The sequence below is a fragment of the Gouania willdenowi genome, chromosome 7 (genome assembly GCF_900634775.1).
Source record: "Gouania willdenowi chromosome 7, fGouWil2.1, whole genome shotgun sequence".
NCBI lineage: Eukaryota > Metazoa > Chordata > Actinopteri > Blenniiformes > Gobiesocidae > Gouania > Gouania willdenowi.
Window position 1 is genome coordinate 30,235,741 of NC_041050.1, and position 27,727 is coordinate 30,263,467.

The 27,727-nt window shown below is 40.5% G+C and overlaps 3 protein-coding genes across 5 annotated transcripts; 2 read left to right on the plus strand and 1 right to left on the minus strand.

Moving 5' to 3' along the window:
• Window positions 1-2,498: 2,498 nt before the first annotated feature.
• dtx3 (deltex E3 ubiquitin ligase 3) lies at window positions 2,499-9,349 on the minus strand. 3 transcript variants are annotated; one of them, XM_028452051.1, is made up of 5 exons: window positions 8,784-9,340; window positions 8,600-8,640; window positions 6,071-6,873; window positions 4,490-4,707; window positions 2,499-4,345 (listed from the first exon to the last, which is right to left on the minus strand). In XM_028452051.1, exons 2-5 carry the CDS (start codon window positions 8,610-8,612, stop codon window positions 4,270-4,272), a joined length of 1,110 nt encoding a protein of 369 aa, XP_028307852.1. In that variant the 5' UTR covers window positions 8,613-8,640; window positions 8,784-9,340; the 3' UTR covers window positions 2,499-4,269. The 3 variants fall into 3 exon arrangements, 2 of the variants coding, with proteins under 2 accessions (XP_028307852.1, XP_028307853.1); XM_028452052.1 differs by lacking the exon at window positions 8,600-8,640 and having other exon boundaries at window positions 8,784-9,341; XR_003674451.1 differs by lacking the exon at window positions 2,499-4,345 and having other exon boundaries at window positions 4,579-4,707; window positions 4,851-6,873; window positions 8,784-9,349.
• Window positions 9,350-10,649: 1,300 nt separating this feature from the next.
• Window positions 10,650-17,268, plus strand: ptges3a (prostaglandin E synthase 3a (cytosolic)). Its single transcript, XM_028452062.1, has 8 exons — window positions 10,650-10,806; window positions 11,977-12,090; window positions 12,650-12,719; window positions 12,807-12,905; window positions 14,488-14,577; window positions 14,663-14,719; window positions 15,003-15,030; window positions 16,430-17,268. Coding segments are annotated over exons 1-8 (480 nt in total). The 5' UTR covers window positions 10,650-10,804; the 3' UTR covers window positions 16,450-17,268.
• A 7,931-nt stretch (window positions 17,269-25,199) lies between these two features.
• On the plus strand, window positions 25,200-27,470 carry mipa (major intrinsic protein of lens fiber a). Its single transcript, XM_028452054.1, has 4 exons — window positions 25,200-25,559; window positions 25,673-25,837; window positions 26,277-26,357; window positions 27,195-27,470. Exons 1-4 carry the CDS (start codon window positions 25,200-25,202, stop codon window positions 27,378-27,380), a joined length of 792 nt encoding a protein of 263 aa, XP_028307855.1. The 3' UTR covers window positions 27,381-27,470.
• Window positions 27,471-27,727: the final 257 nt, after the last annotated feature.

A 27,727-nucleotide genomic window follows, 5' to 3' on the forward strand; every position in this document is an offset into this window, starting at 1 on the left:
TATACAGTACATGATGCACAGAGATAATTCAGTACATACACAGTACAATGAGACAATTGGTGAGGAGTGGATATTTACAAATTTACACTGTGTGTGTGTGTGTGTGTGTGTGTGTGTGTGTGTGTGTGTGTGTGTGTGTGTGTGTGTGTGTGTGTGTGTGTGTGTGTGTGTGTGTGTGTGTGCGTGTGTTGTTTTACTTGGCTGCCATTCATGTGAAATTGATTGACGATTTGTGTCGTGGATGAATTTTCCCATGATATATTGATTATCGCAGAATCGCTGTATCGGGGGAATATCATTATCGTTACTACCAGTTAATATTAAAAAATGTTTAACTTGTCAACAAGAAGGTTATAATCTCAGATGTCAGATGAACTTTAAAAAACCTAAGATAAGAACAAAGACAAGTTTTATCTTACTGTATCTGTGTGGTGTTGGTGTTATAGAACGGTTTATAGGAGGATCTGAAGCAGTTAAAATTAAAGCAATTTACAGACAAAACGTGTTTTCAAGGTACAACATGGAAGAATGTACATAAGGAATATGATAATGTAAGGTTTAATGATTTGTTGGACGTTGGTTTTCCTCGTGCAGAGGACTTGATTGTTCTGATGTATTTTACAAAGATGCAACATTGTCTCAGATCAGTGGTTCCCAATATTTTTTGTCTCATGTCATGTACCCCCTTTGCATTTTTGCAATAGCCTAAAAAGGAACTCGGAACAATTCCCAAGTATTTTGAAATTAATTATTAAATCTTTCTGAGTACCCGCTGTGGTCCTGTACACCTAGGGGTACACATACCACTGTTTGGAAACCACTGTCTTAGATCAAATTTAAGTCTTTTTTTTTTTTTTACATATAATGTAGCCATACAGTGAAATGTGTTCCGGAATGTTACCTATCCTGTTGAAGAACAATATAGTTAAAAGAATAATCATCTTTAACCATGGGTAATCTTACATATGTGTAATTTGTGGCAATGCATGGAGGCTCCTGACTGCTGGTTAATTCATATTCTTGGTTCCCACTTTTATTTTTTTATCCATGTACCCCCTATGACAATTTGCATCCCCCTGGGGGTACCCTTACCCCACTTTGGGAACCTGGCATCTAATGTTTGTGGATTCTTCAACACCTTATCGCGACAAATTGAGCAAAATACATAGGTTTTTTTTTTGTTTTGTTTTTTTTTTAGTTTTTTCAGATTAAATGGTCTTTACAATACCAGTAAAAATACACCAGTAAAAAAAAAAAAAGGATTTTATGTTTGAGTGACCAAACAAACATATGTTATAGTGTGTTATCATATACACCTGTACAGTATCACTTAGTTAAAAGATGATGGTGTTACAGGTTGGCACAAAGTGCACAGTCATGTTACAGCTCATCAGGCCAATCAGAGAGATCTGCTGCACCGGCTGGGTTGAGCACAGCTGTGAGCCATTGGCAATCAGCTGGACTGGACTCTGATGATGATGATGATGATGATGATGATGATGATGATGGGGTTGCATACCAAGCACGCCATACGTTCAAGTTTTAACTAAGGACAGCATCGCCCTCTGCTGGATCACATGCGTTAAAGGCAAGTAAAAAATAAAATCACTTAAATGTATGTTTCCTGGCAATTCCAACATAATGTGCAAAATATTTGATCATTAAATGAGGATGGAGTAGAGTGGATAATTTTACAGTAATATAAATTAACCATAAAATAAAATCCCATTGCATGAAAAAAAAAAAAAAAAAAAAAAGGTAAAATAAAATTAAATTTTCATTTTTATATTCATTGAGTTTTCAAAATGTCATTTTTCTTTTTTGGGATGGGAGGAGGTTTTTCTTAAAAAAAATATTATTTATGATAAAAGCAACATTGCAGTGTTTTTCAATCTTGGGGTCGTGACCCCATGTGGAGTTGCCTGAAATTTGAATGGGGTCACCTATAATGTAAATTAATTGATAATTAAGATGTATTTTTATTTTATATATATATATATATATATTTGTTTTTAACTACAGTAAAACACAATACACAATCTAAATCAACTGTATTCTATACTTTCAGAATCTCAAATATAAATCGAGGTCAATAAAATGCAATGTAAAGAAAAGAGGAAATAAAAAATATATTAATAAATAAATAAAATACATTATGAAAATATCTGAGCTGGTGCATCATCCTGTCACTTTGTGCACTAACCCTGGCTAATCTGTATTTGTTATAACAAACATGATCCCCCCAAAAAAATATGGAACAAAAAAATCATTGGGGTTACCAGAAATTTGTGATATCAAAATAGGGGTCACAATCAAAAAAAGGTTGTAAACCACTGACGTGGTTCCTAAATCACACCATAAAATCTTATAGCTGGTGTGAGCTCAGCTTATTTACGTGATTCTGCTGCCAATGAATTTCATTGTTTTGTCAAAAAATGTTTCATAGCAGGACTTGACCTGATAATCATCATATTTGGAGTCATGAACATTTCAACATCAACCCAAACATAACTTTTTATTTCAAGTAGTAAAATGTAAAGCACATTATTCTGAGTATCGACAAAGTACGAACCAACACAATTAGAAAAAAGCAAAACTCAAAAGATTTCTTTAACAATCACTTTGTAATATTTGTTCTCTCTCCTTCTGTTCTCCTGGCTTCACCTCATTTATGTAATGCATAGAAATGTTTGCACAGTAGCTTTAGTAAACTACAATCCTCTGTCCCCACAAACAAAACAAAAAAAAAAATACATTTTTGTTGGTCCCTTAACTAAAATACAAAGAAGGATGAAGCTACAAAAAAAAAATTATTATTAATCATTATTTCCATCACTCCCACTTTCACACAGACTGATCAGATCTACTGATTTCCACTGCATTTGGATGACAAAAAAAGTTATTTAAGAGGGAGGATGTTAGCATCCATATTGTACTAACCTGTGGCATTTGTACCAAAAGCTAAATAGTGCAACTACAAACATAATGCTGTTTATCTCGTGAAAAAAACACAATACCAAAAAATTACACTGCATGCTTGAGCTAAAAAAAAAAAAAAAAAAAATGTGAATACAAGAAAGGCACAACAAAAGAAGATTGATACCCCAACATAGAAGCAGAACAACCATTCTCACATTTTGACTGTCTAAATTATTGTGACTAATTCACAACATGAACCTCATTTTAAATGAGAACGATTAACAACTCCCAGTGAGACGGGGAGAGGCATAGATAGATATCTAAAGAGCTATTGTGCCTTTCTTTTGGTTTGAGTGGTATAGGCTTATAAACCCTTTGCGTTTGACATCGTCATAAATCTGGTAGTCAGAAGGAGTGCATTACAAAAAACTGAGATAACGGGCTCAACACCTGGGAGACATCTTGAAATAACCACAGTGACCAATTGGAAAACCATTTGGGACGTCCGAATGTGTGTGTTTTGTTTCTCGAAAAGTGCTGCAATTGAGACATCATTTAACATTCTTTATATTAAATAAAAATGAAGAAATGTGGTAAAGATCACACACAAAGAATATTTGACATCAAGGCTGCACAAACCTGTTTGCCCTACCGCTCTCCATTGAGAGGACACTAAATACCACGTCTGACTGAACTAAAGAATCTCTTACCAAAGTGCCTGTGAGTGCTTTAGATTGCAACAGCTTCAGGAAATTAAACTACTTTACTTTTGAAGCAGTGCTTTTTTTTCCCTTATGTGAACCAAGTGTTATTCTTACAACATGTCTTTCCTAACAATCAAAGTAGACACCAACTCTAACATCTTTTAAAGATACAACTAAAGATGAATAGAAAAAAGAATTAACTCACAAAAGGAATAAACAATGTTAGAACATAATCTCTTTTCATGCATTAACCTCAAATTCCTAAATTATAATATTGATTTATATATATAAGTACCATGAATTAAAACACACCACAATGCTCTTAAACTTGCATCAGCTTTTAGTCCTATTGGCATCAGTGAGCCACAGAGGGTTGAGAAATACAAGAATGCACTGCACTCACAGTATTTACCTCCATGAGTAGCACTGGGATAGGTTGAACTCAGAATGAATATGAGCAAATAAACAACAAACAAAAATGACTGGAGCTCTGCGGCAGCATTTGCACATCATTAACTTGCAGAAGTCATCAGTCCTGCACTGTCTTAAGGAAGGGACAGTCGCTGGGTGCTGGATCCAATCCTCTGCAAGGACACTCAGGAAAGTCCAAAAAGAAGTTCTGGAAGAATCTGTCAATTTCGGGCCGTCAGTCTGCTGTGATTCCTTTTTCTCTGAGCTCTTCTGTCACTCGCACCAAGTAAGTAGGATCTGGGTAGCCAAAACTGCAGGGAGATGTTCAAAATAAAAAACAGTCAGATACATAGAAAGCACAGTCCACATATGAGATCTGTCAATCCACTGTCACTGGTCAAAATTCCTCCACAAAAGCTTTATCCATTCACTCACAGCTACAAGTTAACACGTACCTGCGTGGCCCGCCCCATATTGAGGTCTTGTGGTGGATGTCGTTCCAGGTTATGACGTTTTGCAGGCCTGTGGTCATGGAGGTACCGATGGTAAAGATAAGGCGCTGTTCAAAGGCCCGGCGGAGCAGGCCCAGCACACGGTTCCCCTCTGGGCTGTCAGGGAGGTAGGCCACACGGTCTGTACCCGGGTACCGGACGCCTGGGTTTGGGTGTTCTGGCTGCAAGAAAGAAAAACAGGAGTTCTATTCCAAAGGCAGATAACTCAGTTTTTATATATCTTCAGAAACTGAGGTTTTTTATGATTTAACCCAGGTGATACGAGTCAAAACAAAAATCGAGTGGATCACCTCTTAAAAACCACTCAACTTGATGGATATCAATCCATCCATTTTCAGACCCGCTTGTTCCTGTTTTCAGGGTTGCAGGGGTTGGTAGCCATCTCCAGCTCTAAAAGTGCGTTAGGCAGGTGTACACCCTGGATAGAGCGCCAGTCCATCGCAGGGCAACCACTTTCACATCTATGGGCAACTTAAGAAACTCCAAACAACCGAACAGTCATGTTTTTGGATTGTGGGAGGAAGCCGGAGAAATCAAACACAGCACAGGGAGAACATGCAAACTCCACACAGAAAGGACCCAAGTGTCCACCCCAGGGCCTTATTGCTGTGAGGCGGACGTGCTAACCACTAAGCCATCACGCGCCCCTTGTTCGAAATCACATGAACTAAATTATGAAAAAATATAAAAATGTTGTATATTATGTGTTTTAAAACTAATGCAAAAACATAGGAATTGTGTAAAAAGAAAGAAAACCAAACCTACGTAAATAAAGTTTATTTGTGTTGCCTCAGTGAGGGGGCTTTTTTTATATTCTGTAAATTAATATAAAAGTGTTTATTATTACAGCTGCTTCAAACACTTACCGGAGTGATAAGCTGCTAAGTCACGTTCTTCTCCTCCTCATCTCTATTAACTACAAGAATAGTGCATTTCAGGTGATAATCTTTTGTTTTTTCCAACCGCTGCATCGCATTGTCACAAACACGTCAGATCAAGTCAAAGGTAATACGAGGCAATATAACGGACACTAAAAATGGAACTGCTAACAGGATTCTACACTGTTCCTGCTCACTGCTCCTCAGGGAGGGGTTAAATGCAGAGACCACATTTTGTGCATGTAGCTTTATATACAGTATATGACAATATAGTATAATATATGCTCTATATTAAAACGCAGTGTTTGTTTTAGCTTTGAGCTAGTTTGAGAGGGAGGAACTCACAATCTTATAGGGTAGGAGGAGCCAGGATTGTCAGGAGGAGGAGTTTCCGCTAGGTGACATCAAGTAGCAGGGAATATCTAACTCCCCCTTTTGGAGCTGACTTTTTACAAAATGTGGAATAACAAGGGAGGGAGGAAACAGAACTTTTTCTACTTTGGCCCTCTGAATGAGACTAAAGGGATGTATAGCACTGTAGCAAAACCATTATAAAGTAATTTTTCCATAATACCGTCGATTTAAATCTAATATTTGAGGTGATGGAGGAGGTTGCACTAAGAAGTTGTCTCTGCGTTGTACATACCGCCTGCAGGCCAGGAGAGAAGCTGTAGATGATGCATATACACCCATAGCCCTCGTGCCCAGGAAGCTCCAGATCTGGATCTCTCTCTACAATCATTGTACCATTGGCTGGCTGGTTCCCAATTAGCTGGCCGTACACCAGCCGACACACTGGACATGCTTTCTTCACCTTAAAGGCTTGTTCTAGACAGGAGTGACAGAACGAATGACCACACTTCTCCAGTGTGCTCCTTTCCACTATGTCTCCCATGCAGATTGAGCAAGTCGTGTTTAGTTCTGCTTCGCTGTGAGAAGCCACATTGGAGTCCAGGTCTTTTCTAATGGCTACTTCACGTAGCATGGTGCAGGCCTCCTCATCAGCAGGCTTTCTAAACCTCTGCTGCTGTCTCTGGGAGCGCCGAGGCTGTGGTGGTGGAGGTTGGAGAAGGCTTCCCTCTCCATGTGCCTCCAGGACTCCTACACATGGAAGCAGAGCCCTCTTCCTCTTGGACCCCCCTTCCTGTTTGCTCATTTCTTTGCGGGCACAACGGCATAAGTCAATGAAGGCTTTTCGCGTCTCACTGGATATGGGTCCATCCATCATCCCAGCTCCAGTGTTCCTGGAGCCTTCAACCGGCCGTAGCCGCACAGCACAGCATCCCCCCCTCTCTCCTCTCCTAATGATACCAGCGCTCATCCCCTGTTTGAGCTGGAAGTCAATGAGCCAGGGCCGTCCTGCTGCAGCCAGGTAATCCCACACTGCCTGTGAAACCAGCACCTCATCACTGCCCTGGCCAGCACTCACACTCATCTCATCAGAGGAAACTGTCAAAGGAACAAACACAGTCATCAGTTATTGGAGTGAAAACACATCCTAACAAATATCAGCAATTGTAAAAAATCAAGCAGTCTGTTGAAAAAGTACTGTAGCACCCTTGAGTGTAGGCCTGGGCAATATATGTGGACTCAAGATATATTGAGTTTTCCATTTTGGCAATATATAGAAAATAACAAAATTGCCTGCATTGATATATTTTTTTATATTATGTTATTTTGTATTAAAATACTCGTTTAAGGAGTCACTGCTTTCGTTACTTCTCAGAACAGCATGAAAAGTTAGATGGATTTCTGAGTGTGTGTCCTTCCCCTAAACCAGTGGTTCTCTGACTTTTTTGGCTCAAGTACCCCTTTCTTTTACTTTTGAATCCAAGTACCCCCTTATGTCCGACTACCACATTTTGCTAAGAATTCTGTGAAAACACAAATATAGAGCATAATGATGGAATGAATGAGTGATAACACACATTTTAAAGAATCTCATTTTGTAAATAAGTGGAATTAAATGGTATTTAGTGCCTCCTAAATAGATTTATTTGTATCATTTTTATCATTTCCTGTCATCTCCCACCTGGTGTGGGACCAAGACTGACTCTTGTATTTTCAGGTCACTAGTGTAGTGCCCATAGGATGTATTAGTGCTGCACAATTTTGAGAAAAATACTAATTGCAATTTTTCTGACAATTATTGCGATTGCAATTTGATTTACAATTTTTAAAACCATTTTATACATTTAAATGGATATGCGTTTAATTTTTTTCCAAATTCCGTGATATGCTGTTGCATTGGTGTTAAACACAGACCCTTAGTATGTTTAAACAAACATGCTCAGTTTTGAATAAGTCGTTTTAGGACAGAAATTGTCGTTTGTTGTCGTTTGTCTGTTCTATTTATTAATCAATATATTTGTATCTTATTTTGTGTGTTTTTGTTGTTTGTTCATTTTATTCTTCAGTATTTTTTTTCTCTTATTTTGTGTTTTTGTTGTTGTTTTGTGAGTTGCTGTAATATAGAGTATGATTATAATTTTTAACTAAAAATAAACATTATAAACCCCCATATTTTTAACACATTCATTTGTTATTTTTCCTCTCTCAAGTACCCCCTGTGGTGCCATCGCAGTACCCCCAGTTGAGAAATACTGCCCTAAACAAGCCACACTAAGGAACTCACTCACACATGCTGTCCCTTATAGGAGAAAAAGACAAAAGTTGCATATATTGTGCAAATTGAACCCAGAATTGGATTTTTGGTAAGACTTTATTGAATTAAAAAATGTTAATTTATATCGTATATTGCCATTTTGAGGGAAAAAATATCGAGATATAAGATATCGCCCAGCACTACTTGAGCGATGCAAGAGCTTATTTTCTAATGCATTATGGGGGAATGATGCTATCTTTTGCTAAGGCATGATGCTAACTCCGTGTTTGTTTGTGCTTCTGCTTGGGTTAGCTTTACTTTCAACAGTGTAGCATAACAACTCCAATGCAAATCAGCAAGCGGAACACATTTGTTTGCAGCACATCTATGATTGACAAAGTGAGCCAGTGTGTGGAGTGTCTAATAACACATGTAGCCATAGAGCTAGCTAGCAGCAGCAGGCAGCGACGGATCAGCTGTTCACATCCACACTGTAAACAAAGGAAACCGAGCTCTCTGACAGCCACATACACACATACTACTGACATCTATCGGGTAGGAGAGAGTTACCTTGTGATCCCATAAATCCCTTTAAATACGAGTAAAGCGTCCTGTTGAACAGATAAAGCAAAACAAAGTGAAGAGAAGGGCCTGAGCAGACGATGATAAACACTGAGCCATTACAGCAGCTACGGAGGAGTCAATGTGAAAGAAGCAGTAACTATCGGTGCTTAGCTGGGATAGCTTAGCTCACCCTTCTCCGCTGCTCGTCACTGCCTGTCGGGAGGTTTACGGCTGGATTAAAGGGAGCTGAGCTCCATCGGCGAAGGCCTTCACTTCTCAACGGGCTGCTGCCGTTTGTCAGCGGATAATGAGTCGTTTGTAGTCAGGACATGGTGTCCAAATCTTCTCCTGGCTCACAGCTAGTGAGGTTTTCCGCTGCTTTCTTTCCTTCCTGGGAAATGCCATTCAAAAAGCCCCGGTGCCTCTCCAGGCAGGCAGGCAGGGAGGGAGGCGGTCTGCGCTGTGTTTCGTCCTTGGACAAGGCGTAGCTCCAATGAGTAAATATCACCACTTGTAAATACTGCTCTTATCTAGTTCCTACTTCCTACCACATACTGCTCTACTCACTTAGATAACAAAGCTCACATTGCAACAAATATTCCCCTTCATTTTTAATAACTACGTCCTTTCTGCGCTCTGCACTGGACCGAACTGTCCCATTAATAAATAAATAAAAAAAAGCAACGAGAGCCAACGAACGTGAGCAGGAAGTTCGTCACTAATCTGACTTCCACGCGGTGGTTTGGTGCCTGCTATGAATCACACTTCACTCATTATAATCAGATTAACAGGCAACACGATGGGCTTTTCTGATCTACAAGTGACATTTTATTACATAATACAAGTATTCTTATACCTGGAGATGCTACTATAAATAAAAGTATGGCACAACTTGTGCAAGTACAAGAAGTGGCAGTTTGGCTAATCAACAGTGAGCAATTGTATTTTAAGAATAATGTAGTTCATTTTTGGGTACCGATTGTAAAGTTAAGCATACTAAACTAAACAGCAACTTTTTGCCACATTCAGCAACATGTATGAAAATTTCTTTTTAAATGTTACTTTTGACCAGATTTACAGCAAATGACATTTATATTTAGATTCAACGTTTAATATTTACATTTTTTTATTTAGATTTATATTTAACATTTAGATTTAACACTGACATTATATTTTCATGGGAGAAAGAAAATAAAAAATCACAAAATTCATATACGTTTTTAAGTGTGGTTTGTTGTTAAATGTGTCAAATCAATGGCCCATAGTTAATGATGCACATTTAATTTTTCCGTAATTTACTCTGTTACACTGTCCATATATGGAGGACCAACTTTGCCATAATTAAAAAATAAACTTATAAATAAATACCTACATGTAACTAATAAATTCATTAATAAATACACTGATATAAGGTTGAGTACGTAGGCCAGTATTTTGTGGGATTGTAAAAAATCTATTTAGTCAATTTTTATTTATTATTTTTTTAACAAAGTTACCTCACTAGACAAATGGATGGAATCTCCAATCACATGTAATAATAATGACACATATTTTGTTACAAACAGTTTATTACAGTTCATGTGTATGGATATTGTTAGGGTTATGGTTTGAAACAAATAGAAAAAAAGAAAATAAAGATAATGGAGTGTAATGGTGTGTGCTAAGGTTAGGTAAATATAAAATAGTTGCCTAGGCAATATTTATACTATTTTAAATATAGCTATATGTAACCAGCTGTAGGATTCTGAGGGGACGCTTCTGAATACTTGCTGTCGTGGACCTCACTACAAGTTTTTTTTTTTTTGTTTTTTTTTTTTTTTTTTTTTTTTTTTTTTTAAGTGTTTGTAGTTCTGGCATAGAAGACATATTCTAATTTCATAACCAGTGCGTGTTTGTAAATCTGAGGGTTGATATTCGCTTTATTAACCGTTTGGGTGACTCTTTGTGCACCGAGTGGACTCCTGGAGGCGCTCTTGAGCTGATCAGAAGATCACTCCTTCTGGAAAGTTCTCGCCTCGGTCCTTTCAGTTCTCGCCCCGTGACCAAGCCACGAGAATTCGTCACGTATCGCGAGAGGTAAGAAAACCCGCGATGCTATGAGGGTTCACCGCACGTCTGTCGTAAACCCGAGTGAGCCGACCAATACAGCGTGTTAACACTAAAATCTACCGAGTGGTCCGACGAAACGTCTTAAATTATCCAACACGGACAATGTAAGTCTGATTTTAATTTGTGTTAAGACCGACACTTGGCGGTAACTAGCCATAAGTCTGCTGTGTGATGCAATGCTAACGTTACTTAGCCGTGCTAACACGCGAGTTAGCCAACACTGTCCTGCTATGGCTAATGTCAGCCCTAAATAAGTACTTTACGGATTGTCAAAGCTGTCATTGCAGTCATGTAAAGTCCCATTGTTTGCCGTTCTTCAGAAGCCGCCCAGAACAGTTGTCAGCTAGCAGTGTTAATGTTAGTCAGCATGACAAGGTTGGTACTGACAAAGAGTGGAGTCATACTGAGGAGATTTCCTGTTGTGCTAATTATACTCAATTACCATATCAATAGATTAAGCTACTGTAATTTTTTCCCACTTTCCCAAATATTATAACGGTATTTTCAACACTATTGTTCCAGGGAATGTCGGTGATTTGACAACAAGCTCTGAATTTTTGTTGAACAGTATACTAGCATGGAAAATCATATTTAACATATCGTGAAAAAATTAATCTAACGCCTCTGCAAATAATTAAGGGAGGATCTCTTGGCCTCGTATTCTTTTTCTATTTATATTTATGTATAGCTTCTATTATTTTATTTTTTTTATTTATTTTTTAATCTACATTGCACTATTTTTCGGGTGTCTTTCAGATTTTTCTGTATGTTGCTGGAGCTGAACGATTCATTGCCTTTGCAATATTATCGCAATAGCATAAAACGTGATTTTTGAATTGCATCGGCTGCATTTTTTTTCTTGTCCTGTCCTGTTAATTCAAGAGTGTTTAAGAAGTGTTAGATAAAGTTTAAATAAATCTGAAATTATTTATTGTGAAACAAATTGATTTATTGCTTGTGTTCATTGAAAATTACATGACAAGAGGCCCTTGAAAAAATAATCGGATATTAAATCGCAATCGATGTATTGAGGAAAAAAATTTCAATTAGATTATTTTCCAAAACCGTTCAGCCCTAGTGTTGCCTTCTGTTCTCTTTTATTACACTTCTTATTAAACTGACATGTCAGTTCATTTTCTCACTGCGGGATGAATAAAGAATACTCTTAAACACTGAAACTGAGACATTCATTGTTTGATTCTAGATATTAGGTTTTTTAAAATGCTGCTAATTTTTTCTTTTCTTTCCAATTTGTGTCTTCTTTCTTACCGTAGGCAGCCTGCAAGTGCAAAGTGGTATGACCGGAGGGACTCTGTGTTTGTAGAGTTCTGTGTGGAGGACAGCAAGGATGTGAAAGTCAAATTTGACAAGTCAAAATTTGATTTCAGGTTCGTATTTAAAAAGAGAGAGAGGCGGCCGCTAATGCTTTTGAATTGGAAATAAAAGGAAAGAGATCATGATTAGTATTTATTTTTGAATTGTTGATGCAACAGTTTTATTTATTGATACATTTGGTTGTTCATCTTTTTTTGAAAATAATATTTTTCACTATACAAGTATCAAAATAGTAATCAGAAGAACACTATTTTTTATTGGTTAACACATTTTAAATTAAATTAAGTTTTTTGTGATTGTTCATAAAAACTGTTACTTTTCTGTTATTCTTAATATTTTAGGAATTGGTAAAAATTAAGCTTATAACCTCATTATTTTATGTGTATGTGGTTAAATCATACTAACCTAATCTTGTATCCCAGTGAGTTTTACCTCAGTGGAAGATTTTATATCAGAGTTTATGTGTATTGACACTACATGAAAAGTTACTTATTTATCTTATGCATTGAAATAATATCTGTAACTTGTTGGAGTATCAAATTTCCTACAAAGTTTAAAATTTGATACTCAATTAGGTGACTGTGTTTTGACCACTTCTATTTGATATTTCAGCTGTGCTAGTGGAACAGAAAATATCAAACACCACAATGCAGTGGACCTTTTTGGGGAGATTAACCCCAAAGTAAGTTAGTCCCTCTTCAGTTCTGTTTGCAATAGTAACATCTACATTTGATTTTGCATCACCATCACCATGTTCTTCTCTATACAGGAATCCAAACACAGACGAACTGACAGGTCTGTGTTGTGTTGTATATTGAAAGCAGAGGCTGGGAAGTCATGGCCGCGACTCACCAAAGACAAGGCAAAGGTGGTTATAAACAAATTAGTAAATGCATGTCGAACACTCTTATCCATCTTCTAATGCTGGGCGATATATAGATTTATTTATAAGCACAATATCACACGAGACAGTATTGTTTATACATAACAATACATTTATTTCCTTTGGCCGCAAATTTCTCCTCTCCCGTGTCCATGTCTCTCAAAAACAGCCATTATGCTCCGCCTCCCTTGCGCTGATGAAACATCCCTCCTCCACTCACTCACCTCTGCAGCGACAACATGTAAAACGAGTCCGCGACCTAAGAGTTGGTTAGTAAAAAAGAACAACGGTTCAATAATTTGGAAATGGTTTGGGTTCAGAATGTCAGATCAGATGACCAGCAGCAAAGTGTGCTTTGAAAGGAATGTCGATAACCAGTTTCAACTATTAGGGCTCAAGCACGACAAACCCACGATAAAATGCAGTGCAAGGAGGGTGTCAGACTACGTGCAGCACCTGTGGCCCAGACCACAAATCCTGCTATGCCCAAACAAACTGCTGCAAGCTTCACTGTCCCTGGTGTGCACTACGAAAAAAACGAGTAAAAAGTGGTGCAATATTACCAAAGCTGTGGCTTACCATACTACTCAAGACATGGTCCTCAAAATAAGAAAGTTGATGACATGCTCAGTACAACACTGTGCGAAGCTGAATGTGTGCGCTGTAGACATTCAGAGGTCTCCGTGGGTCGATAACGTTGTAAACAAGACTCAAAATCATTCGCTACAGTCACACTGAACGTTTATTGTATGAAGGGGAAACTCAAACACTGCTTATGTCGTTTCAGACAGCGGTAACAAAAAAGTGACATAACTCCGTTCATGCGCTCAGTACAAATTAGGAAGATGACAGGTGATTTACGTTACTGTGGCCCTTAAAGGGTCCTCAGAATGCGATCATTACAGCGCGTGTTTGTGTTGGTAACTGTTTATATTTTCTGTCTGCCACTTTAGATAATAGTGTCTGATAGATTCACAATTGTCAATATTAATGAATACTTGATAGTTAATTATAATAATTAAAAAAAAAAAACTGTACAACACTTTGGTCAGCTGAAGTTGTTTTTAAAATGTGCACAAATGCACATAATTTGTTTTATAAATTTTGATATTTTTCTCTGCAACTCTGTTAATAAATGTCTGTGTGTGACATTTGGCATGTGGCTTTAACTGACTTACCTTATTTTAATGGTTTGCCTCTGAAAAAATAAACTAACAGGTATGCTATGCTATAATAGTTGGTGGAAACCCCAATTACTTCACAGAGAAAACATCAGTATATATTGAGTGTTGCCATTCTGGTTCAATTGTACGCATTATCTCAAGGCAAGGGCAAAATATCGAGATAGATATCGTGATATAGTTCTAAAATATCAAGATATTTAAAAAAGGCCTCATCACCCAGCCCTACCGGCTTCCACCCTCTGCCTTTAGAATGTAGTGAACACTTTCATTCACAAAGTATTTGATGGTGGAATTTCATGAATGGAGTTGTTTAAAACCTATAATAAAAACTAAAAATGTAAAGCTGAGTGTTGTCTGATCTATTCACACAAGTCTTCTTTCAGTGTAATTGGCTGAGTGTGGATTTCAATAACTGGAAAGACTGGGAAGATGACTCCGATGAGGATTTGTCCAGTTTTGACAAATTTTCAGAGGTGTGTCCATCACGAACGGATTCTAAAGTATGACCTTATTTACGCAAGGTGAATTGTTGACTCATGTCTCTTTTTCCTACTTTAGATGATGAACAGCATGGGTGGAGATGATCTCCCTGATTTAGACGGAGCAGATGATGAGGTACGTTTTTCCTGGGTTTTTACCTCTGCACAAGCATTTGTTCATATATTCACGCAGAAGAGGATTTAGTGTGATGGAGTAGGCATTTTGCTGGAGATTTCTTCCTGTTAAAAAGGAGTTGTTTCTCCCCACTGTCGCTGATGCTTGTTCATGTGGATTTGTTTGTTTTTTCTTAAGGGATTTTATATTTCAAGATGAATTACACGTAATTTATGCTATCCAAAAAAAGTTGAATTTAATTTTTTTTTTTAAAAATGAAAACTTTTTGCTCTGTGTTTTGCAGCATGATTCAGTGGACAGCGAGAATGATAGTAAGTTTAACTTTGCATTCCTCTTTTCATACACTTTTCACATTCAAAGCGGTCATGACAAACTACTGGACAGAAATGAAGACACCAGTGGTTGATTGAGACTATTTGATTTGTTTGCAAACAGTAAATCAAGTCTATGCATAAAGTTGTTCAGTGTGACCCTGATAGGGACAGTTGTTTATTGGAATTATTTGTTTGTAAACCTACAAGATGCCCAACATGCTGTTGCATAGATTCACTTACTGTTTATGGAGCATTTTTTTTATTTTGTAATTAACATTTTTATTGGTAACAGATAGTACAAATGTCAAACAGGGTTCCCGCAGATCCTTAAAAAATCTTAAACGGTATTAAATTCATGAATCTAAAAATAAGGCCTTAATTGTCATTAAAATGTCTTAAATCAATGTTTCAAAAGTCTTAGGTTTTGACACAAATGATAACGTTTTTTTTTTTTTTTTTTTAAGAAATTACATTTTACCGTAACATCGCAAAATCATGACAGCAGAACCAACTACAAACAGTGACGTGGTTGCAGCAGGACTCTGTGCAGATGTGCGTCATGCTTGTAGCAAATTTCAAAACATGGGGAAAAGTAAATTTAACAAAAATTCCCTCTCCAATGAAGATTTTCTGTAATGGTTTTTATTTTTTGTATTAGATTTCTGGCTATTTCTGTAGTCATCTTGTGTGTTTTTTATTATTTTGGCATGTTTTATATGTATTTTACTGTCATTTTGTGTATTACTTTGGGGGCAGTCAGTTGCACGTCTGCACTAGACACTGGAAAAAATATACCCTAACCTTATGCAATTAATGTGGCGTTTTTGGTCTTAAATTTAATTTCAAATGTCATTAAAAAGTTTTAAAAAGTCTTGAATTTAATTTGACTAAAGGTTTAGGAACCCTCTAAAATTACTTTACATCTTTCAGTCCCATTTTTAAAAAAAAAATATGTATACAGTATCAACCGAGCAGCATACATAATTGTAAAGTAATGAAGTAAATTAAAAAAAACAGCAACATTATTTAAATTTTTCAGCAGATTAGGGATAAATTGGTGCAGTTGCATCTTAAAACTGACTTTGGTGCTGAAATAAACCTCCATGGTTGCATGGAGCTATTTAATTAAAGTGCTACTAAAAGAAACAATGCTCCACTTAGGCTTCTTAACTCAGTAACTTTGATAATTACTCAACCAATAAAAGAAAAAAAAATCCTGCTATCAGGGACTGCTTGAAATATGAGTGATGGACCCAATACTGCCACCAAGTGGCATGAAGCTGATGAAACGTGAGACTGAAATATATCTGCAGGCCCTCAGGTGAGCTTGGGACCCGGTTGTGGTCTCCAGCTCAACTGCTCGAAATCTAATCATATGTTAAACTTTGTCTTTCAGAAATGCCTGATCTTGAATAGATGCATATGAATGATGCCAACTCAGTTAGTGTTTAAAGAATGAGAGACTACACACCAGGTTGGCTGGCATGCCGAAGAATTTAAAACTCTTTGCAGTTTCCAAAGTGAACCTGAAGAATTGATGATGGGAGCGACTGTTTGACACAGAAATCCATAGCAACACACAGTGCTGTTCTTTACTGTTTAGTTCTGCATGGGCAAGTCTGGTCAAATAAATCTTATTGTTCCTTGACTTAAAAAGACTTTCATGAGATGTGAAGATGTCTTACACTTCTGTCCATTTTTTTTAAATTTTTTTATTTTTTAGGTGAGATAAAGGATGAAGAAATACTCTAAATCCCTATTTTACTTTCCAAAAGAAGATTATTTTTATTTTATGGTGACATGTATTCCCCTTTATTCTTTGTATTGTAAGATGCACTTTTTGTTTATTAATTTAAAAAAACAGGAGCCCTGTTTGAATTAACTTTTACAGTGAATACAAACATAAAGATATTTAACAAATGTTTTAGTTTTTTTTGGTTTTCAAACAAGTTTTAGAATCGAGTTAAACATTTATGCTTGGTTAACTTAAACACTATGTTATGGTAATGTTTCTGGAGTGATACTATTTTCCGTCAGCGTCATGCTTTCATGTAAAGGTGGTTTGGCATATTCATCACAAAACAATACTTTTCTTCCAGTTTGGAGGCAGTTGTAGTGTTTTCTACACTGTTACCTCAACTGTTTCTAAATAGATATTTGTTCCACATTCTGTTGAATACTTGTCTTATTCTGTGGGTTGCAACATTTCTAATAAACTTTGGAAGTATGACTGTAGTTCTGACTGTAATTGATCTCTGAACACTAACACTAAGTCCAATATATGTCAACGCTTAGAATTTTCCCCTCAGATGTAAATGTTAATGTAATCAATTTTATCTGTGCAACACGAACATACCTGCAGTAAGCAATGGTAGCTTTGTTAATGTCTCTGAATGTCAGATTTTTCCATGTACTGTAAATATTTCAGGGAATGAAGAAAATCTACGTTTAGAACTCTTAAGATCATTTTGGTTTTAAAAACAATGAGTATTTCACAATAAAATAAACCATTACATACAAGCATATGGTGTTGAGAATTGAGCACAAACCCAAGAAAGCCATTCTTGTGTTATTTCCTTGTTTGGTTAAAGAAGGTGCTCAATTAACAGTCAGAGGTGTAAAGAGTACTGATATACTCAAGTAGAAGTACTGTTGCTTGTTTTAAATTGTACACATAAGTCATACATAAAATGCTCAAGTACAAGTAAAAAGTAGCTCAATTAAATAGTACTCAAAAGATACTTTCCCCTTGCATAAAGTAAACATCTCATGTATAAAGATCTTGCACAACTGGAACCTCATTTATTTTCCACAAAGGCATCTGTTTAAAATAATAGGTTTGTCAAAATGTATAATTCTTTAAAAAACACCAATAAATTCAATTCAAAATAAAATTCTCACTGTATATAACCCCAGTTCTATGTGTAATATGAGTAGATGCCTCACTATGGGATACAACCTCTATCTGCGTTCCTCAGAAGCATTTATTTCAATCTGCCAATCCTGCTTGACTGGTGAAGCGCGTCCGTCCGCTAGGGGGAGACCCACCTCCTATAAAAGGTGGACGTGGACAGGCGCGCACCATTCAAAATAAGCACCTCTTCTCCTCGTTCGAGCAAGAAGGGTAGTCTGGTGAGACATCTCACTCATATTACTCATAGAACCGGGGTTATATACATAACTCAAAGTTCTATTTCATAATATTTTGTGAGATGTCTCACTATGGGATATGGAAACTCCCGTAGTGCAGACATGCTTATAGAGTGGTACCAGCCCCAGGGCAGAAAACTGAACACATCAGGACAGTAAAACCGTGCCACGCACTGGGCGGAAACGTCCAGCATGTAAAAACGGACAAACGTGAGGTCCAACTCGAAGCCGCACAGATGTCCTGAGCAGACACTCTCCTGAACAAAGCCCAGGATGTGGCAAGACCCCGAGTCGAGTGTGCACACTATAGATCAGCGGGTGCTGACTGGCTGATTTATCCCCAAAGCCAACATGACATGCGGCGATCTCCGCCAAATACACTTTCACAGTGGAAAAGGCTTTGTTTTTGTCAAAATCACTCCCACCGGGCACTGAAAAGGGATGTGGTTCCTCTGGAGGCACCACCCCTCAAACAGCCTCCACCTAAAGTCATGAAGAGACCCAGTGGACGGGGCTCGGGCACTCTGTATGGTGGAAATCCCACTCTGTGACAATCCCACAGCTGACAGATTGAGCCACTCAGGGGCCAAGCCCACAGCGCCAGACGGTCTGGACGCGGGTGGAAAACTGTGCCCCTCCCCTGTGACAACAGGTTCCTGTGCAGCGGGAGCTGCCAGGGACATGGACACAGCAGCTGGTAAATCTCCGCCAGCCAATGCATGGCCGGCCGCAGTGGAGCCTTCATGCTGTGCAGGGAGAAGAACATTGCGCACTGCGCGTTCTCTTCCTCTGCGAACAGGTCCACCTCGACCCGACCGTAATGGGCCCACAGCTGCCGCACCACTTCTGGGTGCAGCATCCATCCCCCGTAAAGCGGTGCGCCCCTGGATAACAGGTCAGCGCCCACGTTCATGATCCCCGGAACATGCGTCGCTCAGTGAGAGCAGACGCCCAACATTCCACAGGATCAGTCTGCGTACCAATGACAGCAACAACAAGAGCGCTTCAACCCACCCTGACGGTTGATGTACGCCACCGCCATCGTATTGACTGTCCTCACCAGGTGATGAAGTCCCCTGAGAGATGGAAGGAAATGAATCAGCGAGAGGAACACCACTGACATCCAAGTAATTTATGTGAGCACGCTGGGGGACCGCATTCCAGCGATCCCTCACAGCTCCGCCCTCGTGGGTCCCACCCCAGCCTGTTAAGCTGGCATCCTTGGAGACCACCTTCCTGATCGTAACGATGTCCATAGGCACTGTCAGGAAGCCCGGGGCACGCCAGTGGCGCAGAGCTGCACCGCACTCTGGTGTAACCAAAACCCTCCGTGCGCCATGACGCACAGGATCGAGCCCATGTGAGGCCACCCACACTTGGAAATTCCTCATGTGAAGGCGACCAAAGCGGATCACAAGGATGGCCGAAGCCGAGGCCCAACCCGAGTAAAGGAAGATACAGTTTGAACCAAACAGACGCGCCCGCCCGAAACAACCCGAGACATGCCCCAAACATCTTCACCAACGCAGGTAAAAGACGCGCGGTGAGCGGTACTGAGCGCAGGGACAAACCCATAAAAATTATTTCCTGTGTTGGGGACAACACGCTCTTTTCCACATTCACCACAAATCTCAGATTTGACAGGTGATCCAGTAGAATGCTCGTGTGCGCCCTGGCCTCTGCCTCTGATTGTGCTAAAAGCAGCCAATCGTCCAGGTATGTAGCCAGAGGAATGCCTCGCCTCCGTAGCGGAGCGATCGCAGCATCCGTGCCATGCACAAACAGCCTCGGGCTCAAAGAGAGGCCAAACGGGAAAACGCGGTACTCATAACACACCCCTTGGAAAGCAAACTGTTGGTACTTTCTGTGAGGGGAATAAATTGGAACGCGGAATTACGCATCCTTGAGGTCGACAGACGTAAACCAATCGCTCTGACGCACTAGACACAGTAGGGATGAATGCGTGAGCATCCTGAAGGTGTATATCCTGAGGCACTTGTTCAGGGTGCGTAGGTCCATGATGGGACGGTTCCCAGACCCCCCCTCGTTCGGGGACCAGAAAGTATCTGGTGTAAAACCCCTCCCGAGGGAGGGACCACTGAGATCGCTCCCCTGCACAGCAGGGATGTGATCTCTTCTTGTAACACACGGGCCGACACTCCGTGGGCCCGAGAGTGATTCATGCCAGTGAAACGTGGAGGGACAGATGCAAACTGCAGCCTGTAATCCTTCTATAGCGTCCGTCGATAACAGCCAAGGCGGAGCCGCGAGCGCTCTTAATCCTTCTATCCTCAGGGAGAGAGATGTCAAGCGCTCTGGTGCACCCACTGAGAGAGGAGCCATACACGGAGTAATGGCGACCTCTTCCGGAGGCAGACCGTAAACGACCGGAGCCCCCCCGCGCAGACCGAGGCAGCCTAACCGCACAACGGTGGAGCCCCCTCGCAGCAGTGGGCCGTACGTCATCAGGGGGCCCGACCGCAGCTCCTGAACAACCATGTTGCTCATCACCTTTCCCATAGCCTGCATGGAGCAGCGTTGGGTGCGGAGACGCACGTCAGCAACCGTGGATATTTCCTTCATCGTCGCAGGGTCCTGAGACAGTGCCAAATCCTCACAGAGTTCAGCCTGATAAGCAGTGAGGAGAGAGAGGACATTCAGCGCCCTGACTGAGAGGGCAGCGGCCGCATACGTCATAGCGGAGAGGTCCAACTGGAGACGGTCCACTCTGGACGGTAACACGGGTCTCCGAGGGCACACAGCGGGCTGTCGCGTGAGCAGGTGAGCCGCGACGAGAGGCTCCACCGGCGGCATACAAAGCAGTCCGAGGCTCTCCATCGCCTCACAGTCGAGGAATGAGGCAACCGACACGGGGGTTGTCCAGATGAATGGACGGTCCTTCCAGGGACGAGCTACTTTCCACGAGCAGCTCATGAAAGACGGGAAGGATTTGTCTCGCAGCGCCCTTTGAAAGGGGGAGTTTCTTCCCTTCGTAGTGGGATCTGGCCGTTTCAGTGACCATGGTGGGCCACGGAATGGCCAGCCGAACCGTAGCACGTTTACACACTTCCACCGTGTCCAGGCTGGGAGGATAGGACACGGGCATGGAGCCCTCCAATTCCTCTTGTGAGGCTACAGAGGCGGCATGAAGCCCACTCCGAGCCGGGGTGATGAAAGGTTCATCCTCCTCATCCACACCCGATCCGAGAGAGTTTAGAGGAGTCTACATCAAACTCTCCACGGTCAATCAAGAGGATATCCTCGCGGAGAGGGAGATGCCAGGTCGAGCTAGGGACCCCAGCTAGAACCCTGAGCAGTTGCAGCTTCCTCTACGTCTCTACTTCACCCACCTCCATGGGGACACTGTGTGGGGGAAAGGAGTCCTGCTCAGACAGGCGTGCCAGTCTCCTGTGGAGGCTTCATGTGTTAAACACGGCGCAGTGCTTACACGAGCCCGGAGTTTCGACCACTGTGCGGGGATGGTCCAGACCCAGGCAGTTGGGGCAGACTTTGTGCCTGTCCTTAGTGGAAATTTTATCCCCATGAACAGGGGCGAGCCCCAGAGCATCCTGCTCCCTCGGTGAGAGAAGGCCTAGCTTCCATCACCACGAGACGCAGTTAGGAGAGCAGGTAGCTAGCTTACGCTACCACGAGGCAGCTAGCACAGGTGTTAGCAGGGATGCAGGCCAACGTGTGCTGGACCATCTGAGACGTCGAGGACAGCGTTAGATTTTTCCGAGACGGCAGCTTTTGCTTTCGTCCGAAGCTCGGATACCGTAGTATCTGGAGCTGGAGCCGGACTACACACTGTCGTGAGAGCCCAGAGGGAGGCCCGTAGGCGCCGAGGGTACAGGGACCAAGAAGACAGCGAGGTGTGTTGAGGTCAACGCATCGGCCTTGTGGCAAGGATTGTGCAGCGGGGCTAACACCGGAGTGAAAGAGCCGCTGGGGACCAATGTGTGCCGGTGCAACAGCGTTGGAAGGAGCAGTCAGCCGGAGCTGAGGCTCGGAGGTTCACTACCTTTCAGCAGCGAAGGACAACACCTACCAAGCAAAGCAAGGTAAGAGCTGTTTTTTACCCACTTTTCGACCAGCTGTGGTCCAGAGCAGGTGCTAGTTCTGCCAGCGTCCGGCAACTGGAATAAAGAGAATCTGAAGTTAAGCTGGCAAAAAAAATCAAGATAGCTGAGAGTAGAAAAGATGTCTGAATGGTGCGCTCCTGTCCGCGTTCTCCTTTTATAGGAGGTGGGTCTCCCCCTAGCGGACGGACGCACTTCACCGGCCAATCAGGATTGGCAGATTGAAATAAAGGAATGCACACAGAGGTTGCATCCCATAGTGAGATATCTCACAAAATATTATGAAATAGAACCAGCATTCAATGCTGTTTTGGTGCCATGCATTATGTTTAATCTGATTGGTCGGCTATGATGTGATGCATTTGATTGTTGTCTGGTTATTTCATTTTTTTTTAGTTTCACAATGTCTGTTGATCATTTTAAAACTAAAAATAATAATTTACTCAGTAACGGTTGGGTTTAGAAATGTAATGAATTGCATTACTTCTTTTAAAATGTATTTAAGTACAAGTAAAATAAATGATTGAGAAATATACTCAAAAAAGAACAAGTACCCCTAAAAGCAACTCCGTTACAGTAATGTGAGTACTTATTATTTTTACCTCTGTTAACAGGTAATATTTCACCCTAAACTCTATCCTCACTAAATCTTTGCAGTTAAATAAATAAAAGAAAAATGATTTTCCTCAGAAAATTCCTATAATTACTTTGTGCATAATCTGTATTTATTATTTCTGTCCTCACGTGAAAAAGAAGTAATTTTAGAATCCTACCATGTTTTTTGTTTCTCCTTCCCAAAAATATCTTTAACGTGAACCCATTATTGCCCACTGAATCGTATCATATCATAAACTCAGTGTATCGTCCCAACCCTACTAAATGCTATAGTGCAAATGTGTCAAACTCAAGGCCCGGAGGCCAAATCTGGCCCTTTAGAGCATCAATGGCCCATTCAAGAAAGTCAAAATGACAGGAAAAACATGAAACATATTGTAAATCACCAACTAATTCAATTGTAGATATCTCAACCACTCTAAATACAAAAATACATTTTAAATATATAAAGTATTTGCAGAGCTCAGTTTTCAGTTCTGTTATCACATGACATGCAGTCATTTTGAAATTGTTGAAAGAATCCTCAATTTTTTTTCAAAATCTGGCAAATTTACCTCAAATTATTCCCCAAAATCAGGGAAATTTAAGTGAAGATCCGCCAGGGACTGATATACTCACATACTTTATCATTTATACATAGAATTGCAAACCAGGGCACATGAATTTGCTCTTTTTCCAGCTGAAAATCTGTGGCCCGCTTAAGGTCAAACTGGTCCGTATTTGGCCCCTGAACTAAAATGAGTTTGACACTTAGTTCATAAGTCATTTGAAAAATTTCCCATCTTAGTGGCTAATATTATATATACATATTTTTTTTATTTCATAAACAATTTACAATCCATTAGTCAGGACTTGGTGATAATGAATGCCAGTCAATACAAAATGTTGTGTGTCACATTTGTTGATGTGGTATGAAATGCTTTGGGGGCTGCATGATATTTGTGTGTCAGCAGTCTGGATCCAGGCAACGGGATAACACAATGTAAGCCCCTTTAGCCTCGCCCTCTGTACTGCAACACTAAACTCTGGGCTTAAACCTATAATAGGTGGCTTATGGAGTGTCATACCATTACAATAGAGATGCTTCAACTAGCAAAGCAATTAATGCAGAGAACACAGGGTTTAAAAATGAAGCTCATGGCAAAAATAAATTATGTTGAATAAAATAATGTATTTTTTAGTCTGCTGGATTCTAAAACAGCCTTGAATCCCCTGCAGCACAGAGAGGGGTCAGCCAGAGAGGGGCTTTACACATGAAACAATGATGACCAAGACAAACAGATCATAGAAACGAAGAGAAACTGTTACTGCCAGCATTTTGTTTCAATTGCATGAAAATGCAAAAGCGGTGAGCTCAGCACAATCCTTTCAGGCGAGGCCCACCCTTTGGGCTGCCCAGGTCAGCACGAAGCTCAATGCCAATGTTTTATCCGACTGGAGCCTCAGGAACTGACCATGACACACAATGTAAAACTCTACCAAATCAGTTCTGCTGCCACTTCATTTATACAAGTCTGAACTCAAACAGAGCTAAAAAAACAAACAAAAAAAAAACGCTATAGTGGGAACACACAGTCCATTAAACAATGCATGCAAAAAATTAAATGTAAGATTAAGAAAAAAAAGAAAAATCTTCTTATTTCACGGCAAAACTACTACAATGCTTCTGTGTGAGACTGAAGATCATAAAGATGCCATAAATACAAATCCACATCATTTCAGAGCTTTAGCTTGTCCTGCTTTCACTGGTAAACCGTGTGTGTTTAGGTTTTCTAAGCCTGCACTCATCAGTTCCTATTCACAGCATTTTTCTTGCTTAGCTTTGAGTGGAAGGCAGGAGAAGGGTTAAATGACTTTGTTTTGATTTGTAGTATTGTGCACTGACCCCTCCCCTGGACCCTGAGGCTCTACTGTGGCCCTGAGCTGTTATAAAAAGGCCTGTGGGCTCCCCCTGCTCTGGTATAGAGGCTGAATGTCTGCAGAACATGCTTAACGTCTGTCTGTCTGTTCACGTTCTACTGGTAACCAGCAGGGCTGGCATATAGATGCACAGAGATTGGTGTACTGCTCCATTCAGGAGCTCTCTATGAGAAAAACCCAGCACTGCAAATTATTTAGAGGTACACAAGAGTCTTATGTTGGGCCCTGTGTGTGTTTTTTAATTCAGTTTTAAAGAAGTAGAACAAAGTTTTGTCATTTGCTCGGAGTAATTTTTTAATTACATTTTTTTTTTTTTACTTCTAATATTTTCTTTTTCAAGTGGAAGCAGTTTCTGCTTTCAGTAGTTATTTTGAATCTCTCCCGTGTTGACTTCTTGCCACCATGTGGGAGTTTAGATCCATGTCATTCTGGCGAGCAGTGTTTGCTGAGTTCTATGGCACCATGTTCTTTGTATTTTTTGGCCTTGGGGCAGCCCTCCGCTGGACCACTGGGCCACACAACGTTTTGCACGTTGCCTTTTGCTTTGGGCTGGCAGCAGCCACTCTCATCCAGTCTATCGGTCACATCAGTGGAGGACACATCAACCCAGCTGTCACCTTTGCTTACCTGATTGGCTCTCAGATGTCCCTGTTTCGTGCTTTCTTCTACATGGTCGCCCAGTGTCTGGGAGCTCTGGCTGGAGCTGCTGTGCTCTATGGGGTCACCCCCACCAACATGAGGGGAAACCTGGCCCTGAACACGGTAAGAGTGCCATCTTTAAACCATGTCAGTACCATAGAAGTATTACAGTACAGGCACACAAACTGCTTACAAACTCTTTCCACCTCATGGATTTTCTTTCCTTTCTTTCTCAGGTGCAACCAGGCATCAGCCTGGGCATGGCCACCACCATGGAGGTCTTCCTCACCATGCAGCTCGTAGTTTGTATCTTTGCTGTGACAGATGAAAGACGTAATGGACGCCTAGGCTCTGCTGCACTGTCCATTGGCTTCTCAGTCCTCATGGGACATCTTCTTGGAGTAAGAACATTTTCAAAGCTGTGAAATTCTACAGTTGTTTACCTTTATATCGCTATACGCCAGGGGTGTCAAACTCATTTCAGCTCAGGGGCCAAGTTTTCAACCAATTCAATTCACTTAAAAAAAAATTTTTACCCAAATTTTGTGTAATTTTGTGGAATGGTAGGTGAGAATTTGCAAGATTTGTAGAAAAATGATTGCATTCATGGGATATAAACAAGGGAAACATGTGAGCCTCTAAATATATTGTGGAGTTGGTGAATTTGATATATCTACATCTGTATTATTTGGTAATTTACACAATAATTTCTGTTTTCTATGTCATTTTTCTTTCTCCTGCGGGCCGAATTGGATGCTCTAAAGGGTTGGATTTGGTCCCCGGGCCTTGAGTTTTACACATGTGCTAAATGCTATAATATACTCTGTCTCTTTTGCACAGATGTACTATACTGGAGCAGGAATGAACCCAGCCAGATCTTTTGCCCCAGCTGTCCTGATCAGAAATTTTGTCAACCACTGGGTAAGTGGAATCTATTGATAAACACTGTTTTCTTGCCATTATTATCATGTTTACATTTTTTTTATGATGTTTACTTTAACAACAGATTTCAGTAAAGTATTAGTTTAAGTATACTCATGAATTCTAGTTTCAGTCTTAATTTAGTCATCAGAAATTTGTAGTTTTTTTTAAAGTTCAGTAAATTCTAAATGATTCCATTTTTTGGCTATATCTGTAGAGCAGTGGTTTTCAACCTAGGGGTCATGACCCCCATATTATAATTGACCCCAACCCTGGTTAGGGTAAGTAACGACACTTAATGACAGCCTTCATGACACCTTAATCATGCTAATGACAGGTGTCATGTTATAATAATGACAGCATAATGTCAGCCTTATACACTACCGGCCAAAAGTTTTAGAACACCTTCATTTTTCCAGTTATTTATTGCAGTTGAAGTCGTGCAAGTCCAGTGAATAGCTTGAAGTGGTACAAAAATAAGTACTGAACAGCCAGAAAAAAGGTTTGGTTACCCACAACTGAAAAATAATGTACATTTCAGAATTATACAATTAGGCCTTTTTCAGGGAACATGAAGTGTGTTAACAATTTAAAGCTGTTCTGCAGCAATGAAGGTTGAATCAGCCTTGAAAGCTGGTGCTACTAATTCCTCCAGGTGTTCCAACTTTTCTTGGTTACTTCCAACCCCCTCTGTCTGCGTTAAAGCAGTGTTGGAACACACTGTGGTACCAGACCCTCATGAGCACCAGCTGAACAGTATTGTTCATGTTGCCCAAAAAGTATAATGATAAAAAGATTTTCACACGCTCACACTGAGAAACCCAATTTTTACCACAGGTATACTGGGTGGGACCAATGATTGGAGGGGCCATGGGGGCCCTGCTCTATGACTTCATGCTATTCCCTCGTATGCGGGGTCTGTCCGAGAGGCTGGCTACACTGAAGGGCACCCGCCTACCTGAGGCTGAAGGCCAGCAGGAGATCAGGGGGGAGCCCATTGAGCTCAAGACTCAGGCCTTATAAATCTGAAGATGAAGATCGGCTTCCTCACCTCCACCCTCATCTCTCTCCTGTCTGTCATCCTCATTCTCAGCCTACACACTGTTTTTGCACACCACCTCCCTCAGCTCCACCTCGTTCATCTTTATTCTGCATCCAGAGCCAAAGAGCACCAGCAACCTTTAGCTCATCTGATTTCACATCTACTCATCTTTCATTGTCTTCATTGGAAAAGATGGAGGGTTAGAAGAAGACACGCCACTGACGGAAGGGCATCATGCCTTGTGGTGTGAGGAAGTCCTTCACTCCAGCCTCACCAAGTGGCTTTTACTGCTCAGGACAGGGGCTGCTATCTTTCCCCTGCCTTTCTT